The 21,238-nt window shown below is 40.7% G+C and overlaps 1 protein-coding gene across 1 annotated transcript in view; it reads left to right on the plus strand.

The window, feature by feature from the left end:
• The window catches only part of LOC102496264 (AP2-associated protein kinase 1), a 179,472-nt gene that overhangs the window by 107,957 nt on the left and 50,277 nt on the right, over positions 1 to 21,238 (plus strand). The window contains exons 5-8 of the mRNA XM_006151323.3: positions 13,088 to 13,209; positions 15,110 to 15,191; positions 15,654 to 15,786; positions 19,753 to 19,856. Coding sequence (XP_006151385.1) covers positions 13,088 to 13,209; positions 15,110 to 15,191; positions 15,654 to 15,786; positions 19,753 to 19,856 — 441 coding nt within the window. The remainder of the gene's footprint in view (positions 1 to 13,087; positions 13,210 to 15,109; positions 15,192 to 15,653; positions 15,787 to 19,752; positions 19,857 to 21,238) is intronic.

Below are 21,238 nucleotides of genomic sequence, written 5' to 3' on the forward strand. Positions count from 1 at the left end.
TACTTTAGCCTCTGAAAATTCTTTATAATTATCAAATACTTGAACTTATGTTGTTTTTATTTTTTCCTGATAAACTCTCCAAGGAGTTTTCCAGCATCATAAAAAGTAATTTGACTAATTTAGTTTGTCAACAGTGATGCTTGGTTTTTTAAGGCTATTTCATATTTTGCAGAATATATTAATTATTTTTAAAATTTATCCTGCTAATTACCACTTTGCACTGTACCTTTATATCACAGTCACTTCACAATGTTCCTTGAATGGAATTGGTACCTGCTTGGAGTTCAGCTTAGCATTTATAGAGCACCACCTGTGTGCCATGAACTCTGTTACACTTCCATACACTGTCTCTTTGGAGGGAGGCATTCATCATTATATTTTACAGTCAAAGAAACTTGATCTAGGGGCATTCATCATTATATTTTACAGTCAAAGAATCCTGATCTAGGAAAAAAAAAAAAAACTGAGAAAATAACCCCCAAAAATGAGAATACTATGTGAGAAATACTAGACACCGTTAAGAGCCCAAACATCCAGGTAATTGGTATCCCAGAAGGTGAGGAAACTAATAAGGGCATTGATAAATTATTCCATGAAATCTTGGAAGAAAACTTTCCAAATCTAGAGAGGCATACAAATATCCAGGCCCAAGAAATACAAAGACCCCTAATAGAATCAACCCAAGAAGATCTTCTCCAAGGCACATCATAGCCAGACTGGCCAAATCTACAGACAAAGACAAGATACTAAAATTGGCAAGAGAGAAATGTCAGGTTACTTACAAAGGTTATCCAGTCAGGTTAACCTCAGACCTCTCATCAGAAACAATGTGAGCAAGGAAAGAATGGGAAAATATATTCGAAGTGTTAAGTGAGAAGCAATTTCAGCCAAGAATACTATACCCATCAAGATTATCTTTCATATGGAAAGAAAAGATAAAAACAGTCTCAGATAAACAAGACCTGAAAGAGTTTGCTGATAGCAAACCCACTCTTCAAGAAGTTCTGAAAGTAGTGCTCTACCAAGAAAACTGAAGACACATACAGCAATAAGAGAAAAAAAGGCAACCAAGAAAATGATCAATTTAATTCTAGGGACAAGAAATATCAATAATAATGTTGAATGTTAACTTCCAGAATTTAGACGGAAAGATTGGACCACAGTAACACTGCATATTCAACAAAAAAGTGAACATAAGACAGAAATTGCAAAGTAGAATTTTATGACTTTTGAGTAAAACATTACTGATTTCTTTTTTTCTATGCTTTGTTTTCTCAATTTAAACATTTTATTCTTTTTTGAGTTATTCATAGGTTCACCAATTTGTTAAAATATTTTTCTTGTTTGTTTCTTCAAATGGAAGCATAAACTTTTCTTCCTTCCTGACCTCTCTTAAATTGGAAATATTTGGGAGTATTCTTATTTTTTTAGCAGAAAGGTTATTTGTATAAGTTCAATAATGTTTGTTGCATTGAATCAGAAATTGGAAATACTCATTATTGGACAGGGCTTTGATTGGAATGGCATACCTGAAGATTAACTTGTGTGCTCGGCATTTGCTTTTCAACAGTTTGAGTAGTTGACATGTAAATATTTTCTCAAAAATATTTAAAACTATATTGTCTCCATTGTTATAGAGTTACAAACAAAATTATACAAAATTATAAGAAATATTTTGAATATTATCTTTAAAATTGAGTAGTTTGAAACTTTGAAAGTTGTTTATTAACTGTCAAGAACTATGGAATATGAGCAAAACATTTTTGATATGTAAAGTAAATGTGGAAAAATGTAAAAATAAAATTAATGAAATAAAAAAGAAAGAAACTAAAGAGAAGGTGACATGACTTACCTAAAGTCATAAACTAGGAAGGAACAGTACCAGAATTTAAATCCTGTTCTTTTTTTTTTTTTTGTTATAGGGCACGTGCACTCACCAGACAGAGAGAGATAGAGAGATAGAAAGCAAGAAATCACCCCCCCAGGGGGGATGGCCACGCCACAATCCCTTCTCCTCCATTCTCCTCTCGGGATCCTGGGCACACACGCACACGCACCCGGCGTGAATTTAAGCCACCGGGTCCGGGACTTGAACTGCGGTCGACTATGTGGGAGTCCAGCAACATAGCCATTACGCTGACTGCTGGTCCCTGAATCCTGTTCTTCTGACTGTAAATTAATCTCTTTTCATTATTACCTATGTTTTAAAAAAACACATTTTATGGCTAACAACTTGCAGATTAAATGCAGGCTACTAGGTTCTACACTAAATCTACTGGGCTAGAATTTTGGTGAAGATGTCATGAAGTCCAGGAATTCATACCTTAATAAGTACTCTGTGTGATTTTTGTATACTCAAAAGTTTGATGATCACATACTTTTCTTTTATTACTTATTTTTAAAAATTGAGATGTAACTCAAATACATAAAATTCACCCTTTTAACATATACAGTTTGGCAGTGTTTAGTATATTTACTAGGTTTTACAATTGCTATCACTATCTAATTCTAGAACATTTAATCATCTCCAAAAGACATGCTATATCCATTAATAATCACTCTTTATCCCTCTACCTTTCCCCAGCCCCTGGTAACCACTAATCTACTTTCTGTCTCTATGTATATTCATTTTTCTGGACATTTTATGTAAATGGAATTATATAATATGTGATTTCTTATTTCTAACTTTTTTTCATTTGCTATAATGCTTTCACAGTCTAGCTAATGGTAGCATATATGAATATTTTCTTTTCTTTTTTTTTGGAGAGGTTTTTTTTTTGTTTGTTTTGTTTTTTACTATAGGGTGCATGTGCTTGCCAGAAAGACAGAGAGAGACAGAGAGACAGAAAGCAAGAAATAACCCCCCAGCGGGGATGACCACACCACAATCCCTTCTCCTCCATTCTCCTCTTGGGATCTTGGGCACGCACGCACATGCTCCCAGCGTGAGTTTAAGCAGTTGGGTCTGGAACTCGAACTGCGGTCGACTACATGGGAGTCCAGTGACATAGCCATTGTGCCAACTACCGGCCCCTGAATATTTTATTTTCAAGGCTGCATAATGTTTAATTATACAATATTCTTTTGTATGGATGTCCCACATTCTGTTTATCTGTTCTCATTGACAGACATTTGAGTTGCTTCCACTTTTTGGCTATTATGAATCATATTGCTATGAACAGTCATCTGCCAACCTTTATGTGGACATAGGTTTTAAATTCTCTTAGGTATAATCCTAGAGGTGGAATTACTGGGCCATTTCATAACTCTGTTTAATTTTTTGAGGAACTTCAAACTGTTTTCCAAAGTGGATACACTATTTTACATTCATTAGAATATATGGAAGTTCCAGTTTCTCCCCATTTTTATCAATACTTGTTCTTTTTTATGTTAGCCATCCTATAGATAAAAATTGTCCAAAGTATTGTTGGTGAGAAAATTAAATGGGATATTTAGACTCAAAACAGAAATAGGTAAAATACAACACTGTAGAAGAAAGCGATGAATAGAAATAGAGAAGAAAGGAGAGTAGAAGAGAATCAAGTGGTTTAATGTATGGTCAGATAGTGGGTTTATTACCTAATGATAGATCCAGTGTTCCGGAAAAGTGGAATTTTGAAGGACTGATGGGATAAGGGTGGTCACAGACAGCATGAAGAACATTCCAGGCAGGGAGCAGAGCTGAAGGACTGCCTGCAGAAGGGAGCAGCAAGGTGTGAGGGGACAAGGAGGTGGGTAGGAGCCGTGCAGGGCCAGCTGCAGACCAGGTTAACGTGACTGCAGGCTACTGCTCTGGGTTTGTATTGCCACCGTGTTCCTAGTTGCCTTTAACAGGGAGTGAAATTTATAATTAAATCCCATTAGCATGTATTTAAAAATAGGCAGTGGTATCAAAATATAAGGACCTGACCTCTGTCCCTGCTGCTTGTACCCTTGGAGAAGAATCTGTGAGGGCCACGGAAATAGTGGAGAAGAGGGGCCAGAGGGCACTATTTCTATGACCCAGGTGACCTCGGCCTCTAGATAGCCTTCCCCCTACCCTGCCCCTCATCAAATCAGGTTAGATTTCATACCTTGCACTCTGATTCTGTAGCACTGTGTGACTGATATACCAACAGCACTGAAGTGCTGAGAGATGAGCATAGGCAGCTTACTCTGTATTGCCAAATGCTAAGGGCACTTTTCTGCCACTGCCTTATTCTCCCGGTGGCCCTTTGGCTCCTTTCTGACTGTTCCCTCCCTTGCTTGACCTCTATGACAGCGTGTGTAGCTTCTCCTTCCCAGGCTCCTTGGTTTGCTCCTCAAATTACTTAGCCTCTCTGAACCTTGATTCCCTTATATGTAAAGTAGAAGTAACAGTGCCTCCTTTTTCAGGGTTGTGGTGAGGTTGAGTCAGAGCATGTGTGTCAGTCTCTAGGTGCATCCCTGGCACAGTAAATGCTTGAGAGGGCACAGAGGTGAGAGCAAGTGAGGAGGCAGAGCGGGCCAGAGAGGATTCTTTCAGAGACTACTGTTTCTAGGTTCTTAAACAAAGTCTCCCTTTATTTTAATTTTTTAAACACTCATTAAGTGAAACCCAAGTGATAAGCATTTTGTACCAGAAAATAATACCTACTCGATTCCCCCATGCTATTTACAGTGCTTCTGTGAGATATTGGGTCAGTCAGTATCACTCAGGGATGGGATCCTGGGTCTTGAAATCAGTGTCTTGCTTGGAGGGGCAGGGGGTTGGGCAGCGAAGGTAAACGGTAGGGATAAGGCAGCAGGACCCCAGCTTCTTCCCTCACTGCACTGAATTGTCCTCAGTGCTCTAGCGCTTGCAGCTTTGTGCTCCTGAGAGGCAGGCAGTGTGGTGCTGGGAACACAGAATTGGGCTCTGTAATCGTGTTTCATTCAATACAGTAGCCTCTCTTATCCGTGAGGGATACATTCCAAGTCCCCTAGTGGGTGCCTGAAATGGCAAGTAATACCAACACCTGTACATCCTATGCTTTTTGCCATACATACACACCTATGATAACATTTAATTTATAAGAGGCAGTAAGAGATTAATAACAACTACTATGAATAAAATAAAACAATTATATAGCAATACATTATAATAAAAGGTATGGAAATATAAGTATCTCATCGTATTGTACCATGGATTGTCGGCATCTGCTGGCAAGCTTAAGAGTAACATCTCTCTGGATGATAATACTGAATGCGTCTGCCCTTGAGGCTTGGTCCTGTGAAGGAAAGAGTTAAAAGAAAGAAAGAAGATGCAGAAGCAGAGATGCAGGTGAACACAGAGAAGCTGTGCTGCTCAGTCATACTGAGCTTCTTTCTTAATGCCCTTTACCAGGCACAGTGAACTGATTGTAAGCTTTCAAGGGTGCAGTTGAAGTAGAGATAATGACCTTAGTGTAGATGTTTTTCGACCTTGTTACTATCATGTGTGATCCTATTATGCATCATAGGTAAAGCCAGTTTACTTATGCTGTTCCTCTGCAACTCCTAGGAAGACTGAATATGCATCGAAGAGGATAATGTGTAAGCCATAAACATTATATAGAACAGGCATCGCATGACCTACCCAGGGTCGGGATGTTTCCCAAGCCCTACAGATCTTATCTGCAGAGCCCCTGGCATCTAAGGCATGTGTCAGCCAGTTTCAGTGAGTAATTAGTGAGGCATACTGATAACTGCCTCCCGTATCTCGTCTGGAAACCCTCATACTGGATAACTGAGCAAAACTGTGGATAAGGGAAGACTGCTATATTGAATACCATCAGGTATGCTGCTGGGCTGCCCACTGTGGCTCAAGAAGCTGGCTGTGTGTCCCTGTCTCCTTTACCCTGGAGATAGGCAGCGTAAGGACTTGTAGGAGAAGGCCTTGACCCACCATTGCAGAGGAGTTCTTGTTGCTGTTGGTTTTGGTCATTGGCTCTTGGTTGTTTTGATTGAAGCTTTCTTTTTTTTTTGAGAGGTTTTTGCTATAGGGTGCGTGCGCTCGCCAGACAGAGAGAGACAGAGAGACAGGAAGTAAGAAATCACCCCCCAGGGGGAATGGTCACGCCACAATCCCTTCTCCTCCATTCTCCTCTCAGGATCTTGGGCATGCATGCACATGCGCCCGGCATGAGTTTTAAGCCACCGGGTCTGGGACGCGAGCCGCAGTCGACTATGTGGGAGTCCAGCGACATAGCCATTACGCTAACTGCTGGTTCCCTTTTATTTATTTATTTTTTTTTGATTGAAGCTTTCTGAAACTTCCCACATCTTATACTCGACTCCAGATGTGCTTTCACGAGCATGTGAGATTTTGTTAATTTCTACCTGCCTGTGCGTGATGGTCAAGGACATTAGCCTGCTACACCTCTGGCTTCCCAAGGTCTGAGTGAAAAGTCCTCACTATCCTCCTTTCTACCTGGCTCTGGCATGCAGTCACAGCCTCGGCCACTCTGAGCTCCTTGTCACTACTGTCCCAGCCACCACAGTCCCAATGGTAACAGAGCCAGGAAGTTCTTTAGTCTCCCATTGGCCAGAAAACGTTGCTTCTGTGTGAGCACGATTTCTGCTCAGCAAGTAGGTGCCCCTGTGAAGACAAACTAGTGGGACCTAGTAAAGAGCCCTGGCCAAACTGCTATGGACCTAAAGGGACCCGGTGTAGTGCGTGGTCTGCTCATTCACATGCAGAACTGTGAGGAGCCCCTCTGGCCCTGCCTACTATCTGCATGGTCTTTTCAATTACATGCAGGAAGTAAGCTGAGAGTAGTCCCTGCCCTTAAGCAGCTTATGTGCTAAAAATAACCATAACAGAAGTACCATTCTAAATTGAAGGTCTATCCTCAAATACATTATTTTAACCCTTTAATTTTTTCCCCATTTAAAAATTTTCATCTCTCTGATGAATGATAAGAATAATTATTACAGATCATGGGACCTTAGAATATGGGAAGGTCGACTAAGCCAGCCCACTTCTTTACCATCGAGAAAGCCTTGATGCAGAAAGGTTGGGACCTGAACCACCAATTAACTGATCAAAACCAAACAAAAACCAAGGTTTTTCACTCCAATTTCTTTGTTTGTTTATTTTGTTTTGTTTTATACTGTGCTGTTTGTCCAAGCATGTAAGAAAGAGTTAGGCCATAACAAGCACATCCAGGTTGGAAAAGTCCTACACGTCTCTCTCTTCTTTTTTTTTTTTTTTTCTGTTAGAAAGGAGATTTTGATCTCATAAAGCACAATAGGATGAAGATTCTTGTCCCATTTTTAGAAATACATGCTTAAAAACCTATGTTCACCTAATCCTCCGAGTTTCCAGGGGTAATAAATTCTCTGGCAGAAATGCTTAAATGTCGTATATACTTGTAAGGATGCCAAGATGAAGAGGTCAGTGAGAGGTGACTTTCTAGACATTATAGCTAAAGCTAGACATAGACTTTGGGAGTGACAACTTTAATAGTCTTCTTTAGACAGCTAGATTGGGAAATAACATCAGCAGCATTGAACTCTAAAGAGCCTGAGAGACTGGAGGTTTGTAAGCCGTCAACCTTAGGCTTACATTTAAGTTTGATTTTGCCAAAAATATGTCAGTATGTAAACCCTCTGCTGTTTCCAGAAGATGGTATTTGAATATCAAGCTGGTTTTCTACTCCTTTTTTCTTACTTTTTTTAGTTTATTTACTTTCATGTGAGAGACAGAGAGAGAGGGAGAAAGAGAGAGACAGGCATCCCCAACAGGGTGTCATGCCATGATCCACCCCCAGTCTCAGTCAGCGTGGATCACTGGCACGCCTGTGTACCTGGTATGTACAAAGCAGCCCCAGTATGTGAACCCAGGGCCTTTTCCATGTGGGTGCAGTTGTTACCACCTGACCCTGTCTGTGTTCTTTATCTTCTTAATCTCTTTTCATCTGTTCCCACTTACCTACCCCTTTCTGTCACTGTTGGCCTTACCCTAGACCTGGCCTTATTCACCTCACACCTAGGCCATTGCACCTGCCCTCTTTATCTCCCTTCTCTTATTCTGTCTCCTCTTTCCCCAAGCTAATCTTCCTAATATGGCTGCTTTCATGTGCCACTGACCTGTTAAAAATACCCTGTGAGAGTGACTTTCCTCAGTCTGCCCTCTGTCTGCTTTCCTGGTCCTCCTCCCGCTCCCTTCGTTTGCCAAGCTGAGCTATCCATGCTCCTTACTTGCATAATGCAGTGTGGTGGGTGAGCTGTGATCCCGGCCGATTTGGGCAGCCTGAGCCCAAATCCTGCCCCACTGGCCTTATGACCTCAGGTAAGTTAGGAAGCTTCTCTGGCCTTCATTTTTTCATCTGTTAAGGGAGACAGCAAGGCTTTGTAAAGATTACGTGAAATACTGTAGGTAGAAGTATGGGGCAGTGGAGCCAGCAGGTGGTGTGTTTAGGGTGCTAGACTTCCACGTGGCCAAACATGGCTTGAGTCCTGGATCTGGCAGCTTGCTTTCTCTCTCTGTGTGTCTCTCTCTCTGTGAGTACACAAGCCCTGTACAAATTGGAAAATAATAATGATGATGAATTCTTTTTTTAAAACAAAGTATGGGGCAATGTCCAGCACATAGTAAGTGCTGTTGCTACTGTTAATACCACTGCTACCATCATCACTCCTGCCTCTGTATTTCATTCCCGTAATTAGTTTTACTCACTTCCTCCAAGGCCCTGCGTTGCCTTGTCTCCCCTTCCCTGACAGCACTGGCCCATATCATGTCTTGTCTCTGTTTTCAGGGTTCTTTGTAGTTCCAGTGCCAGGCACAGTGCCAGTCTAGTTACAGAGGCCTGCCTCTGGCCTCAGACACTTCCAGTGCACTGCTGTCTCAGAGCCATTGTGTTGGTGGTTTTCTGCTTGGGGTGCTCTTTTCCAGAAGGTGCATGGCTTCTCCTTCATCTCAGTTGTTCCTTGACTGTGCTATTTAAGGTAGCATCCCTCTTCACCATACCTATATGTAACCTGCTGGGTTTTTTTTCATAGCATTTATCACTACCAGGCAATTAGAATTGTTTTATTATCTCCAATTGGACTCTAAGCTCCATAAGAAGACAAACTGTTTTGTTCACATCCTTATCCCTAGAACCCAGAGATATACTTGGCATGCAGTGGGAATTCAAACATGTTTCTTTCATCCATGAATGGTAATAACACCTTTCGTTTATGTAGGAAGATCTACAGTTTGCTTTTACGTACATTCCCTTACTTGTCTTTGTACCAACAGTGATGGAAATACTACCAGCCTCACTTTGCAGATGGGAAGCCAAAAGAGGCTTAAAATTTTGGCCAAGGTCAGATTCAGAAATAGTCTCAATCCAGTGTTGTTGCCACACACCATGCTTTGTGTTAAGTGTTTTGTTGGTAGTGGTGGTAGTAGCGATTTACAAGACATAGGGACACACTGAGAGGTGGTAGAGAACGCAGCCACCAAGCAATTATACCTTCGTAATCTCATTTGATCCTCCCAGAAAACTTGCCAAGTAGCCAGAGGAAGGATACGGTTCAGTCAGGCCAAAGTATGTGCCTCGCTTTTTTTCATCCTGTTTACTTACTCCTCCCTCCTCTAGCAGTGATTTTGGTCCCTACCTTGTTTGAGTTTTGATATGAGTTAACTTTTCAGTTTTCAGGTGTATGTTCCAGCATTAGAAGCATAAAGAGGGATCCAGAAAGGAAGTGCTCACCTCAGGGAGAAGCACAGTTTCACACGTGCCCTGTGAGGTGCATAGATCAGACAGGAAGATCGTTGTTGAACGGTGCAAAAATAACAGATTTCATCAACAACATTTAAGGCCCTGGGTGTGTGTTCAGTACCTGACTCAATTTGTGGAGGATGTGTAGGTGTAATACAGTGTCCTATCCTCTATTTGGGGAGGCAAGGATAAACATATAAGAAGTTAAATATCAACCTCTAGTAGAAAAACTATTGCAGAATTCTAAGTGATTATCAATAATTGCTAGAGATCAAAGATTAGCAAACTTTTTCTACAAAGGGCTAAATAGTAAATATTTGGGGTTGCCAGCCATACAGTTTCTTTTGCATCCGCTCCACCCAGCTGTTGGGACTCTAAAGCAGGCATAGACTGTAGGATAATAACCAACGGATGTGACTTTTAATGGCCAGAAGGCCTCCACCAACACCTCCCACAACAGTATGTGTAGCATTTATAGGGTAGTCATGGAAGGTTTTACTGAGAAGTTACAGCTTGAGCCAGGTCTTGAATAATAGCTTGGTTTTGGTTAGTAGAGTGTGAACAGATGACTAAAAGGACACATTAGGTGGTCTAAGGAATGCTTAGGAGATATTGAATAAATCAGTATGTTTAGTGTTTAGACACTTGCTTCCTCTGGAATAGACTAGATTTCTATTAAAGGGACACTTGTGAAAAATGAAGCACTAAGAGAGCCATGTCCTGATGCTTCCATGCACCGAGCAAGTATAAAGTCATCGTCATCTCTTACTTAGCTGCAGGGTGGGAACAGGGGCCTTGAGTAATTGCTCTGCTTCCTGCCATGGTAGAATGTATTGCTGTCCACTTCCAGAGTTAGATAGCTTATTCGCCTCCTGGCTCTTCCACCTATTCGCTGTGTGACCTTTAACAAATGAGCTTATCATTCTGAGCCTCACCTTCTCCATCCATAAGGTGGGGATAATAATATTGTTGTTATGAGGATTTAGTAAGATAGTCCATGTTAAGTGATGAGTGCAGTAGTACTGGCAATAGTTACTTTCATAACCTCTAAATTACATTAAAAAATGTGAATTAGTGTTGTTTTGTTGGAATTACTTTAGGTTTCTAAAGTTAGTATGTGCTTAGGATAGCTTGACTGTTTGACTCTACGTAAATAGAGTGAAATGATGAACTTTGTAAAAAGCCATAGATGGTGGAAATAATTGCCTCCCTCAGCCTTATCTCAAGGGAACAGATCTTGGCAAATCATTCTTAATTTGTAATTCTGTGATTAAGGATTCTTAGTCATAAGAACATACCTGTGTAGGTTGATGGCCATCATTCACATTGCCTGCATGGCTGAAAATCCCAAAATCAAAATTTTAGATTAATGTGATTCCAGAGTAGTAGTTCCCCCATACACACCAGCATATCCTCTCTGGAAAACTACGGACTTTAAACCCGGGTCTCAAAGACTTCCCACAAACAATGTTCCAAGGACATGAGTTGACAGCAACCACAAAGCCCCTCCCAGCAACCATGCCATGACTGGTTCAGTAGGTAAGAAATAATATGCAGAATCAGCTTGAGGCAAAGACTTAAGATACTGGGTTAGCAGATAGAGATTGAAAATTATGTTTAACATACTTTTTAGAAGAGTTATCAGAAAGTATAGAAACAAGTATTTGAACAGAAGATTTTCATAACTGACCAGACCAGACTTTTTTTTTCCCCCTTTTTTTTTTTTTGGAGAGATTTTCACTATAGGGTGCGTGTGCTAGCCAGACAGACAGAGAGAGACATTAGAGACAGAAAGCGAGAAATCACCCCCCAGGGAGGATGGTCACGCCGCAATCCCTTCTCCTCCATTCTCCTCTCGGGATCTTGGGCACGCACGCACACGCGCCCGGCGTGAGTTTTAAGCCACCGGGTCCGGGACACGAACCGCAGTCGACTACGTGGGAGTCCAGCGACATAGCCATTACGCTAACTGCTGGTTCCCCAGACCAGACTTTTTAAAAAGGATCAGTAGTAGTAGTAGACCCTGGGTATTTGGTAGCTCCTATTTCATTTCTGTCAGACAGGTGTACATGCACATGTGCACACACTATTCCGTGTGTTTCTGTTTTTTGTTTTGTTTTTTGTTGTTGTTGTTTATTCCATTCAAAAAAACATTTTCCATCCTAAGAACTTTGTTAGGCACTGGGTTGAAAACACTACAAATACGATTAAGAGATGATGCTGGTCTTTAAGGAGCTTATAGTCTACTCTTACCTTAGTTTTCCAAAGGTGGTCAGTCTTTGGAAGGCCAAAGACAAAAGACAATGGAGACTACAGTCTTATTGGCCCAACAGGAATTTTTAGCTGCCATTTTACTACCCACACATAACCAGGTCTGTCCTCCAGCACGCTAGTCAGCTCAGTTCACCCACACCAAAAACTAATCAGTGCTCTTGAGGGCATCGTGCCTGCTATTTTGGAGTTGCCATTTTATTGACAGAGTCCTTTGATACCAGGGATTTCTCTAAGCTTTGGTCTTTGTAAGCTTCCTATTACCTAAAACTCCTAACTCACAAGCCCAATGAATTCATTTATTTGAAAAATTAGGGCAATACTTTAAATGGGAAACTGTCCACTTCTCCTCAGGCATTTTATCACTTTGAGAAGGAACTAAAAATATAAAATATGTTAATCCTGAAAATCCTGACCTCATGTCATAGAAAACATTGATATATGTACTTTTGAGGTCCAAGTGAAGTCATCTGCTTGATGGAGGAACAAAATACTGAAGGGAAGGAGTGGCATTTGTCTGAGTGGGAGCCTGAGGAAGGCTTTGGAAGGGAGGTGGCATTTGAACTGGGCTTTAAAAGCCGAGTGGGATTTTGATAATTGGATAAGGAGGTGGGGATCACGAAGTGTATCCTAAACTGCAGGAAGGTACAGAAGCTGGAAGGTGTGAGACCATTTCTGCTGAGGTGAGGAAGGTAGCTGGAAATCTAGAAAAACGATTGATTTCCCTGCTGTGAAGTTTCCTCCTCTTGCCTTGTCTGCCCTCATTTCACTCCATTACTGTGCATCTACTTGTGGTGACCACTGTTGAGACCCTTAGAAGGGAGTAACTTTCCTACACACATTAATGAGATTGCCAGAAATCAAACTTTTTAAAAAATATTTATTCATTATCATTATTTTTCAATTTTGACCAAATACAGAGAGAAAGAAAAGAGAGAGAGAAAGACCAAGATGCCAGGTCCAGGACTTGAACCTCAGTCAGCCATATGGGAGTCCAGCACCTTTAATCACCACCATGCCACCTGCCAACCCCGGAAATCAAACATTTAATATATGTGACCATGAAGCCAATTTTCACATGTGTTGCAATAATATGTTGGGACGGGTGGTTGGGGAATGTTTTTCAGGTTGAAAATATCCTCTTGCATGACCGAGGCCACTATGTCCTGTGCGACTTTGGAAGTGCCACCAACAAGTTCCAGAACCCACAAACTGAGGGAGTCAATGCAGTAGAAGATGAGATTAAGAAGTAAGCTTTACGTCTTGTCTTGGAGTTTTGTCATTATCAGTGTGCAACTTCACTTTCAGCTTATGGGTGAGAAGTTCAGGGTAGGGGGAGAGTGGTCCTGGTCCTATCAATAGTCGGTTGTCCTTCGTCTTAGAGCGTCATGTTCACAGTTGGTCTGTTTGCCTTTTAGAGAAGTATGGGAGTAGTAGAGTCACAAACATTGATCCATACATTAAGATGGAGGAATTTCATAGCTTTTTTTTATTAAATGTTTATTTTATTTTATTTTATTTTTTATTTTATTTTGCTATAAGGTGTGTGTGCTTGCCACAGAAAGACAGAGAGAAAAGGAAAGTGAGAAATCACTCTCTAGGGGAGATGGCCATGCTTTGATCCCGTCTCCATTTTTTCTTTCATGATCATGGGCGTGCACACACACAAAGCTGACATGTTTTTCAAGCAACCAGATCTGGGACTCGAACCACAGAGGTGGCCGTGTGGGATCCAGTGCCTTAACTACCACATCACCTGCTGGCCTGAATCTCATAGCAGTTTTTCAATGTCCTATGACCATTTTACATACCTATTTTGATTTATGGTGTCACAAAGCCCTTAAAAACCTAAGTGCTACACACACCATAAAAGTAGTGACTTTTAAGGTGTGATTACAACAGTCATTACATTTTCAGATAGATGTGCTTTTTACTGAAACCTAATTTGCTGCTTCCTTCCTGCACATAAGGAGCTCACCTGTGGTCTAGTGGAATTAATGGTGAGTAGGGTTATTGAAGTCTTTGCAGATAATGAATCATTGACTTCCGCAAGAAAAAGCTTTTTTAGATTTGTCACTCCAGTAAGAGCCTGACCCATTTTCCCCTCATGCCCATGATGCTGGATTTTTCACAGGCAACAGCACTCACTCTTAGTGCTAATAAACCAGTGGTCTCACCTGCACGCTTATATCCTGGTCCTATCTCTGCTTTCATGCATTACCCCAGCCGAGCTGGGGGCAAGAAGACTCTGGTCCAAGGCCCTGGCAGATGCCTCAGCAAGTCCCAGCTGTACTCTAGAAACTGAACAGCACAAATCTCGGGCTTGGTAACACCAAGGCACTCCCTTTGAGGATGTGCTTACACCACTCTTTTTTTGAGCCATAGATAAGAGAAAAACTGCGTCTCAGCCATGTTCCAGGAGCATGGATCAAGGGTTCTTTGTCCCATCCAGCCCCAGTCACAGCCAGGGCCTATTTTCCACTGTTCTGCAGTGTCCCAGCCAAATATTTCATCTTCATGTTAAGTCACAGTTAAAGGATTTACTGTGTTGTTTGTTTGTTTTAAGAGAGAGATTTTTGCTATAGGGCACGTGTACTTGCCAGAGAGACAGAAAGTGAGAAATCACTCCCCCCCCCCCAGGGAAAGGGTATTGCCACAATCCCTTCTCCTCCATTCTCCTCTTGGGATTTTGGGCATGCGTGCACTCATGCATGCTGTGTTTAAGCTGCTGAGTCTGGGACTCAAACTGCAGTGGACTACTTGAGAGTTCAGTGATATAACCATTACGCGATCTGCTGGTCCTGGGTTTACTGTTTTTAAAAACAAATCAGCACAATATGGTATCAGACAGCCAGGAGGAGATTTGATCATTTGAGGGCCCAAGGAAAGTTGCTTTCAGAGTTTATTTAGTGCATTAGTGTCTGGGTCCCCACGTGTTCGGAGGGAAGGATTGCTGCTAGAGGGCCATGGTGTGATGACATACTCGTGCGAAGGACCGCATCTCATTTCATGGCACTAATATTTTAAACTTCTGCAGATTTTCCTAAGAATTGGATTCTATTTATTTTTTAAAAAGTATTTCTGCTGCTCCTGGTTTTGAATGATAGCATTTACATGTTTAACCAAAAACATGTATCTCTTGATTATAGATACACAACTCTGTCCTATCGAGCACCAGAAATGGTCAACTTGTACAGTGGCAAAATCATCACTACGAAGGCAGACATTTGGGTAGGTGCCAATGAACCGTCTGCCCCTCAGGTATCAGCAGTCCTGACCGTCGGCTCCCAAGTGTAATGCAGACCGTGGTGTAGCATGGTGGCTACTTACTCCTCAGGGTGTTCTGGGTGTGAAGGGACTGCCGCTGCTTTTCGAAGCATGACAAAGAAAATTACTTTCGAGATCTGTGGAAATCACTCAGGTGTTTTTCACATATATGTTGCTAGTTCTTAAGAATCAAACAAATGAAACACTTGTTCCCTACTGGAGCACCATTTGGTAATAATGATAGAAATAATGTATCTCAGTTACTAAATAGTGGCATTGGGTTCTAAATTCAGATTTCCAATGGATTAATATTATTTGTTTTTTTATATCTCAGTAAATGTGGTTGATGTCCATATCTCTCATTTGCAATTATGGTACATAAATCACTGGGTGCAATCTGTTATCTGTCTTTTTTTTTTTTTAAAGGCTCTTGGATGTTTATTATATAAATTATGCTACTTCACTTTGCCATTTGGGGAGAGTCAGGTGGCAATTTGTGATGGAAACTTCACAATTCCTGATAACTCTCGATATTCTCAAGACATGCACTGCCTAATTAGTAAGTATTTCAAATTTCTAGTTTCCTATTCTTATCTCTAATTACCAGAAATTATCTAGAAGATAAAGGAATTGGATTCCAGGAGTAATGGGTTAGATGCAAAAGTAAAGAAGTTTGTTGATAATGGTTAGGAACTTAAAGACAATGTAGCATTGTCTAGTTAGAGTGGTGGGTCTTTTTCCTAGAGATCTAAACTGTTTCACACCTGAGCCAACCTCCCAAGCAGAGATCCGTGCTGTGCTCTGAGCAGAATAGTACTGCTGTGTTCTGTTGCAGTCTGTGTAAAAGCTCTGCTACCAAAGGAACCAGCTGACTCATATCAAGTGATAAGAAATTCATCTTTGCAAAACTGGAAGCAACTCAAATGAAAATGATTGCAGTGCATTGGGCTGGAGTGAATACATAATTAAGACTATATAACTCCATGGAACAAGGTTCTTCCTATTATTTAGGTTAATCACTGGATTTTGATAACAAGCATCTAAACTCAGTGCTATATTTAAAATAGTCTTAAGATTCCCCACTGTTCTGTATCATCATAGCATGAGTATGTACTAATGTTCTTTAACCAAATAGTCGAATAAGTCATCTTCGCACATGGCCCTACCTTAAAAGGCTGAAGAAACAGATTTTTATCATCTTTTAACATTGGTCCAGACATTTAGTGTCTACATTTTAACCATTACAAATTATAAATCCTAAGCATCCTGGTTTGGATCCTGAGTGGAAATACACTGGAAAAAAATGTTACAAGCCTCAGATGTGGGGGACAGAGCATCTGACATTTGGGAGGGCCTACTTATACCTTGTTTAGTTTGTTTTTTTTTTTTTAATTGCCAGAGGAAGTGTGTGCTCAGTGGAGAGAGAGAGAGAGAGAAAGCAAGCACCACCTAGTGGGACGTGGTCATGTCACAGTCTCTTTTCTTTCCTTTCTCCTTCCTATCAGCATTTGTCACACACCCAAAATCCTGACAAGGGGCCAGGAAATGAACTACAGTCAACCATGTGGGATCTGGCTCCTCAACTGCTATGCCATGGTCCCAGCTTCCTCATTTAATTCTTAAAGCCCTTTATGTATTATGTATAGTTATCCCTGTTATGCAGATGAGAAAACCGAAGCAGAGAAAGTATAAGTAACTTACCCGAGTTAACATAGTTACAGTTTTTAAGTAATTACCCATTGCATTATGCCAATTTTCGTAATCAGCCTCTTTCATTTGTTAGCAAAAAAGGGGATTATTTAAAGAAATGGAATATGTCATTTAATGATTGTTAGATTACTTTCAGAAGTAAAGTATTTTCTATATATACATATACATATATATGTAATTTTTTTTAGAGGTTTTTGCCTTTAGGGCATGTGCATTTGCCAGAGAGAAAGAGAGAAAGACAGACAGTGAGAGGGAAAGTGAGAAATCACCCCTCAGTGGGGCGACCACACCCCAGTCCTTTCTCCATTTTCCTCCTGGGATCTTGGGCATGCATGCACATGAGCCCAGAGTGATTTTGAAGCCACCGGGTCTGGTTAATTCTTAAAGCCCTTTATGTATTATGTATAGTTATCCCTGTTATGCAGATGAGAAAACCGAAGCAGAGAAAGTATAAGTAACTTACCCGAGTTAACATAGTTACAGTTTTTAAGTAATTACCCATTGCATTATGCCAATTTTCGTAATCAGCCTCTTTCATTTGTTAGCAAAAAAGGGGATTATTTAAAGAAATGGAATATGTCATTTAATGATTGTTAGATTACTTTCAGAAGTAAAGTATTTTCTATATATACATATACATATATATGTAATTTTTTTTAGAGGTTTTTGCCTTTAGGGCATGTGCATTTGCCAGAGAGAAAGAGAGAAAGACAGACAGTGAGAGGGAAAGTGAGAAATCACCCCTCAGTGGGGCGACCACACCCCAGTCCTTTCTCCATTTTCCTCCTGGGATCTTGGGCATGCATGCACATGAGCCCAGAGTGATTTTGAAGCCACCGGGTCTGGGACTTGAACCAGGGTCAGCCATGTGGAAGTCAAACAACGTAGCCGCTACGCCGTCTTCTGTTCCCGGTATTAATACAGCTATATAAATAAGATTTGAGAGAAATATGGGGAGATAGCCATAGGTGAAATTAGTAGAATTTTTGGTAATAATTTTTTTTTATTTTTAACATTTGCACAGCAAATCCTTTCTGAGGAAAACAGTTCTTTATAATTGTCTGTACCCCTGACATCTTTCCCAAACTCTTTTGGTTTGCAAACTATTTGAAGATTCCACTGTCACCCTAAACTCAGAGATCTAAAATTAAATTGATTACCATTACCCCATGTTCCATTACTCCCAATATACTTGTAAGGTGCCCTGTCTCCTTTTTTTCACTTCCGTCAGTTGTTATCACAGTTCGACCTGGATGAATGAATTTTTTTTTTCTTAAGATTTTTGCCATAGGATATGTGTGCTCACTGGGAAGGAAAGAGACAGACAGTGAGAGGGACAGTGAGAAATCACCTTTAAAGAGGAGATGTCCGTGCTGCAGTCCCTTCTCCTCTGTTCTCCTGGGATTTCAGGCACATGCACACGTGCGCCTGGTATGAGTTTCAAGTCACCAGATCAGGGACTCCAACCATAGCCAGCCACATAGGAGTTCCGTGTGGTAGCCACTGCACTACCTTCTGGCTCCTGAGTGAATGAAATGTAAGGTTTCTTTTTGACCTGGCTAGCAAGAGAGAAGGAAGAATTCGTTATTTTACCACATTAATCCTTTTTTAAATGTTTTGTATTTTCTACATTTTTTCATTGCATTTTCTCAGTTCTCATCAGTGGGACCATAGCATATACAGACTCTGGCTACTCATGCCTGTAGCTATAGATTGACCACCATCCCCTCTCCTTTCTCTTCACTCTCTCCACACACCCTCACCACAAGATACATCTTCACTACAAGATAAATCTTACAAAATGTCACCTTCTCATGTCCCTGTTCAGTAAACTTCAGCAGCTTGCCAGTGCTCCCACAGTAGGGCCCAGACTCTTAGTGTGGCATTTATGATCCTTCATATTCTGATTCCATCCCTGCCACCCAGCCTTCTCTCTGCTCCCTCCTCTGGCCCCTTTCTTTCCTTGCAGCAGGGCATTCTCTTGCCTTTCTCCAAGGCCTCTTTTCTCAGATGATTCTCTCAGCCTGGAATATCTTTTTTTTTTTTTTTCCTACTTTCAAACTGACTGACTAAATTCTACTCTGTCTTTAGGGACCTGCTCAAGACTTGCTTCTTCTGCAGGGTCTTCATAAGGCTACAGCCTCACTGATCCTTTCTGAACATGGTGTCCAAATGATTCATTTTGTTATTTCAGCAATAAATGGCCTTGTGGTGGTGTTTGTACATACACATGTATGTTTGTGCATCTTCCCAAAGATTTGTTTTCTCCTAAGGATTTCCCTAGCTTTAGAAAGGTTAGAAATCTAAAGGACTTGGAAATAGATGGGTGATCACATAGATCATGTTGAAAATAGGTATGCATATATTGCTTTTTAACTTGTTTTAAACTGGAAACCAGCTTATCTACAACAAAAGGAAATCCATGAAGTTTGTTTCTTGGTTATAAGTAGTAAGGTAGTATGAACCAAAGAATTCAGAAGCAAGAGCCTTGTAACCTCCCAGGTACTGGGATATGAAGGCAGTAAGTTTCGTATGGAGTGCTTTAGCCCCTCTCGTACAAAGCGTAGCGTATGAACTTTGAGTATCTTCGTTACAATGCAAATACTTTACTTTTTTGTTGATATTAAATAGTTTAAGAAAGTTTAGAATTTCCCTTCCTGAGAGGGGAGGCAAAGTCTATTGTACTATCTGATTTTTATGAGAAATAAAAAGTTAAAAAACAACAAAACTTTGATAGTAGAGAAAATGTGTGTTTCCTAGCTAATGTAATAATTGTTAGGATATCATTAAGTAAATTCACATGTGTTTATCTTAGGGTATATGTTGGAACCAGACCCTGACAAAAGGCCAGATATTTACCAGGTCTCCTACTTCTCATTTAAACTACTCAAGAAAGAATGCCCAATTCCAAATGTACAGGTATGTGAGTGGTGCTTTATAAGAGAAATGTACATGATCAGATTATAATTTCAGATTCCTGGGGTGCTAATCAATGGTTCAAATGAATATAGATGTTTCTTGCTTTTATTTACTGTGGTGCATTCAAGCAAACCTAACTGTGAAGCAGTGGCTATAGAGAGAATTTAATTTTCCCATGGAATTTAATTATAAAATGGAGACAATTATTGAATAAAAAATAAAAGGCCCTAGGGATTGAGTTGAATACTTCGGGTGAAGATTGACCAACTTTATTTCTTGTTAATGTTCACAGATCACTGAGAGCCACATGCACAATGTTGCATTTATGTAGAGGTGACTAGGCAGGCTGCATTCCTGGGCTGAGGCCCTGGACTTTCTCCCATGCCGTTGGAATTGAGGTCCCTTGTCTCTCTTCTCCCTCCTTGAAGCAGAGCTTTTTTGGTTTTCCCTGTGCTGTTGGCCATCCATAATTTACGTTCCTTTTTCTCTACCCTTCGCACGCACATCAAACCATGAGACTGTTTTCTGTACTCAGCAGTCTTAAACTTTCCACTCACAGTTTTCAGAGTAAAGTGCTTACAAACACCCTTTTTACAGTCTTGGCAGAGTTTCCATGTCAATGTTATGATCCAATCCTCTTGAATATTTTGCTAATGGGTGCTGTAATAAGTATATTCTAATGTGAAATTTTCTTGCTAGTTTCTCCAGTGGTAAACTTATAATTTTTTTTTCAGATTTGCCAGAGGGCATGTTTGCTCAGCAGAGACAGAGAAGGAGCATGAGAAAACACCTCTCAATGGGATGTGGTCATGTCACAATCCCACCTCCATTTATCTACCCTATTGGTATTTTGGGTATACACACACACACACACACACACACACACACAGAGACAAATTTTTCAAGCCACCAGGGCTGGGATTTGAACAATGTTGTCAGCCATGTGGGATTCTACTTAACCATCAGGCCATGGGGCTAGCCTTGGTAGTGAAGTTTTGAAGTTGCCACTGGGGCTTGAGAGTACTGTTGAGTAATACTTGTCCTTCATTCCCACATTTAAAATCCAGTGTGAGACTCGTTCAGATAGAGCTCAGGATATTGGTTTTATTGCTAATAAGGTTGAGTCAAAGGACATGTTTGACCAACCAGCCTCCCTAGTGTTAGATTCATGTGACTAAGAAGATGCAAATGTCTGATTCCCGAGATATAGACCCTTCCATAAAAGTGAGAGAGGCAAAGCATTAACGGGACAAAGAAATGGGGTATAATCTGTTGAAGATAACTTTATAATATTACCAACCGGATTGGGGAGAAATGTACACATTTTGGAATAGTTCACTTTGCAAGCTAAATAACGTGATTGAATGTATAAAAATACTTGA

The sequence above is a fragment of the Tupaia chinensis genome, unplaced genomic scaffold (genome assembly GCF_000334495.1).
Source record: "Tupaia chinensis unplaced genomic scaffold, TupChi_1.0 Scaffold000316_1, whole genome shotgun sequence".
Lineage (NCBI taxonomy): Eukaryota > Metazoa > Chordata > Mammalia > Scandentia > Tupaiidae > Tupaia > Tupaia belangeri.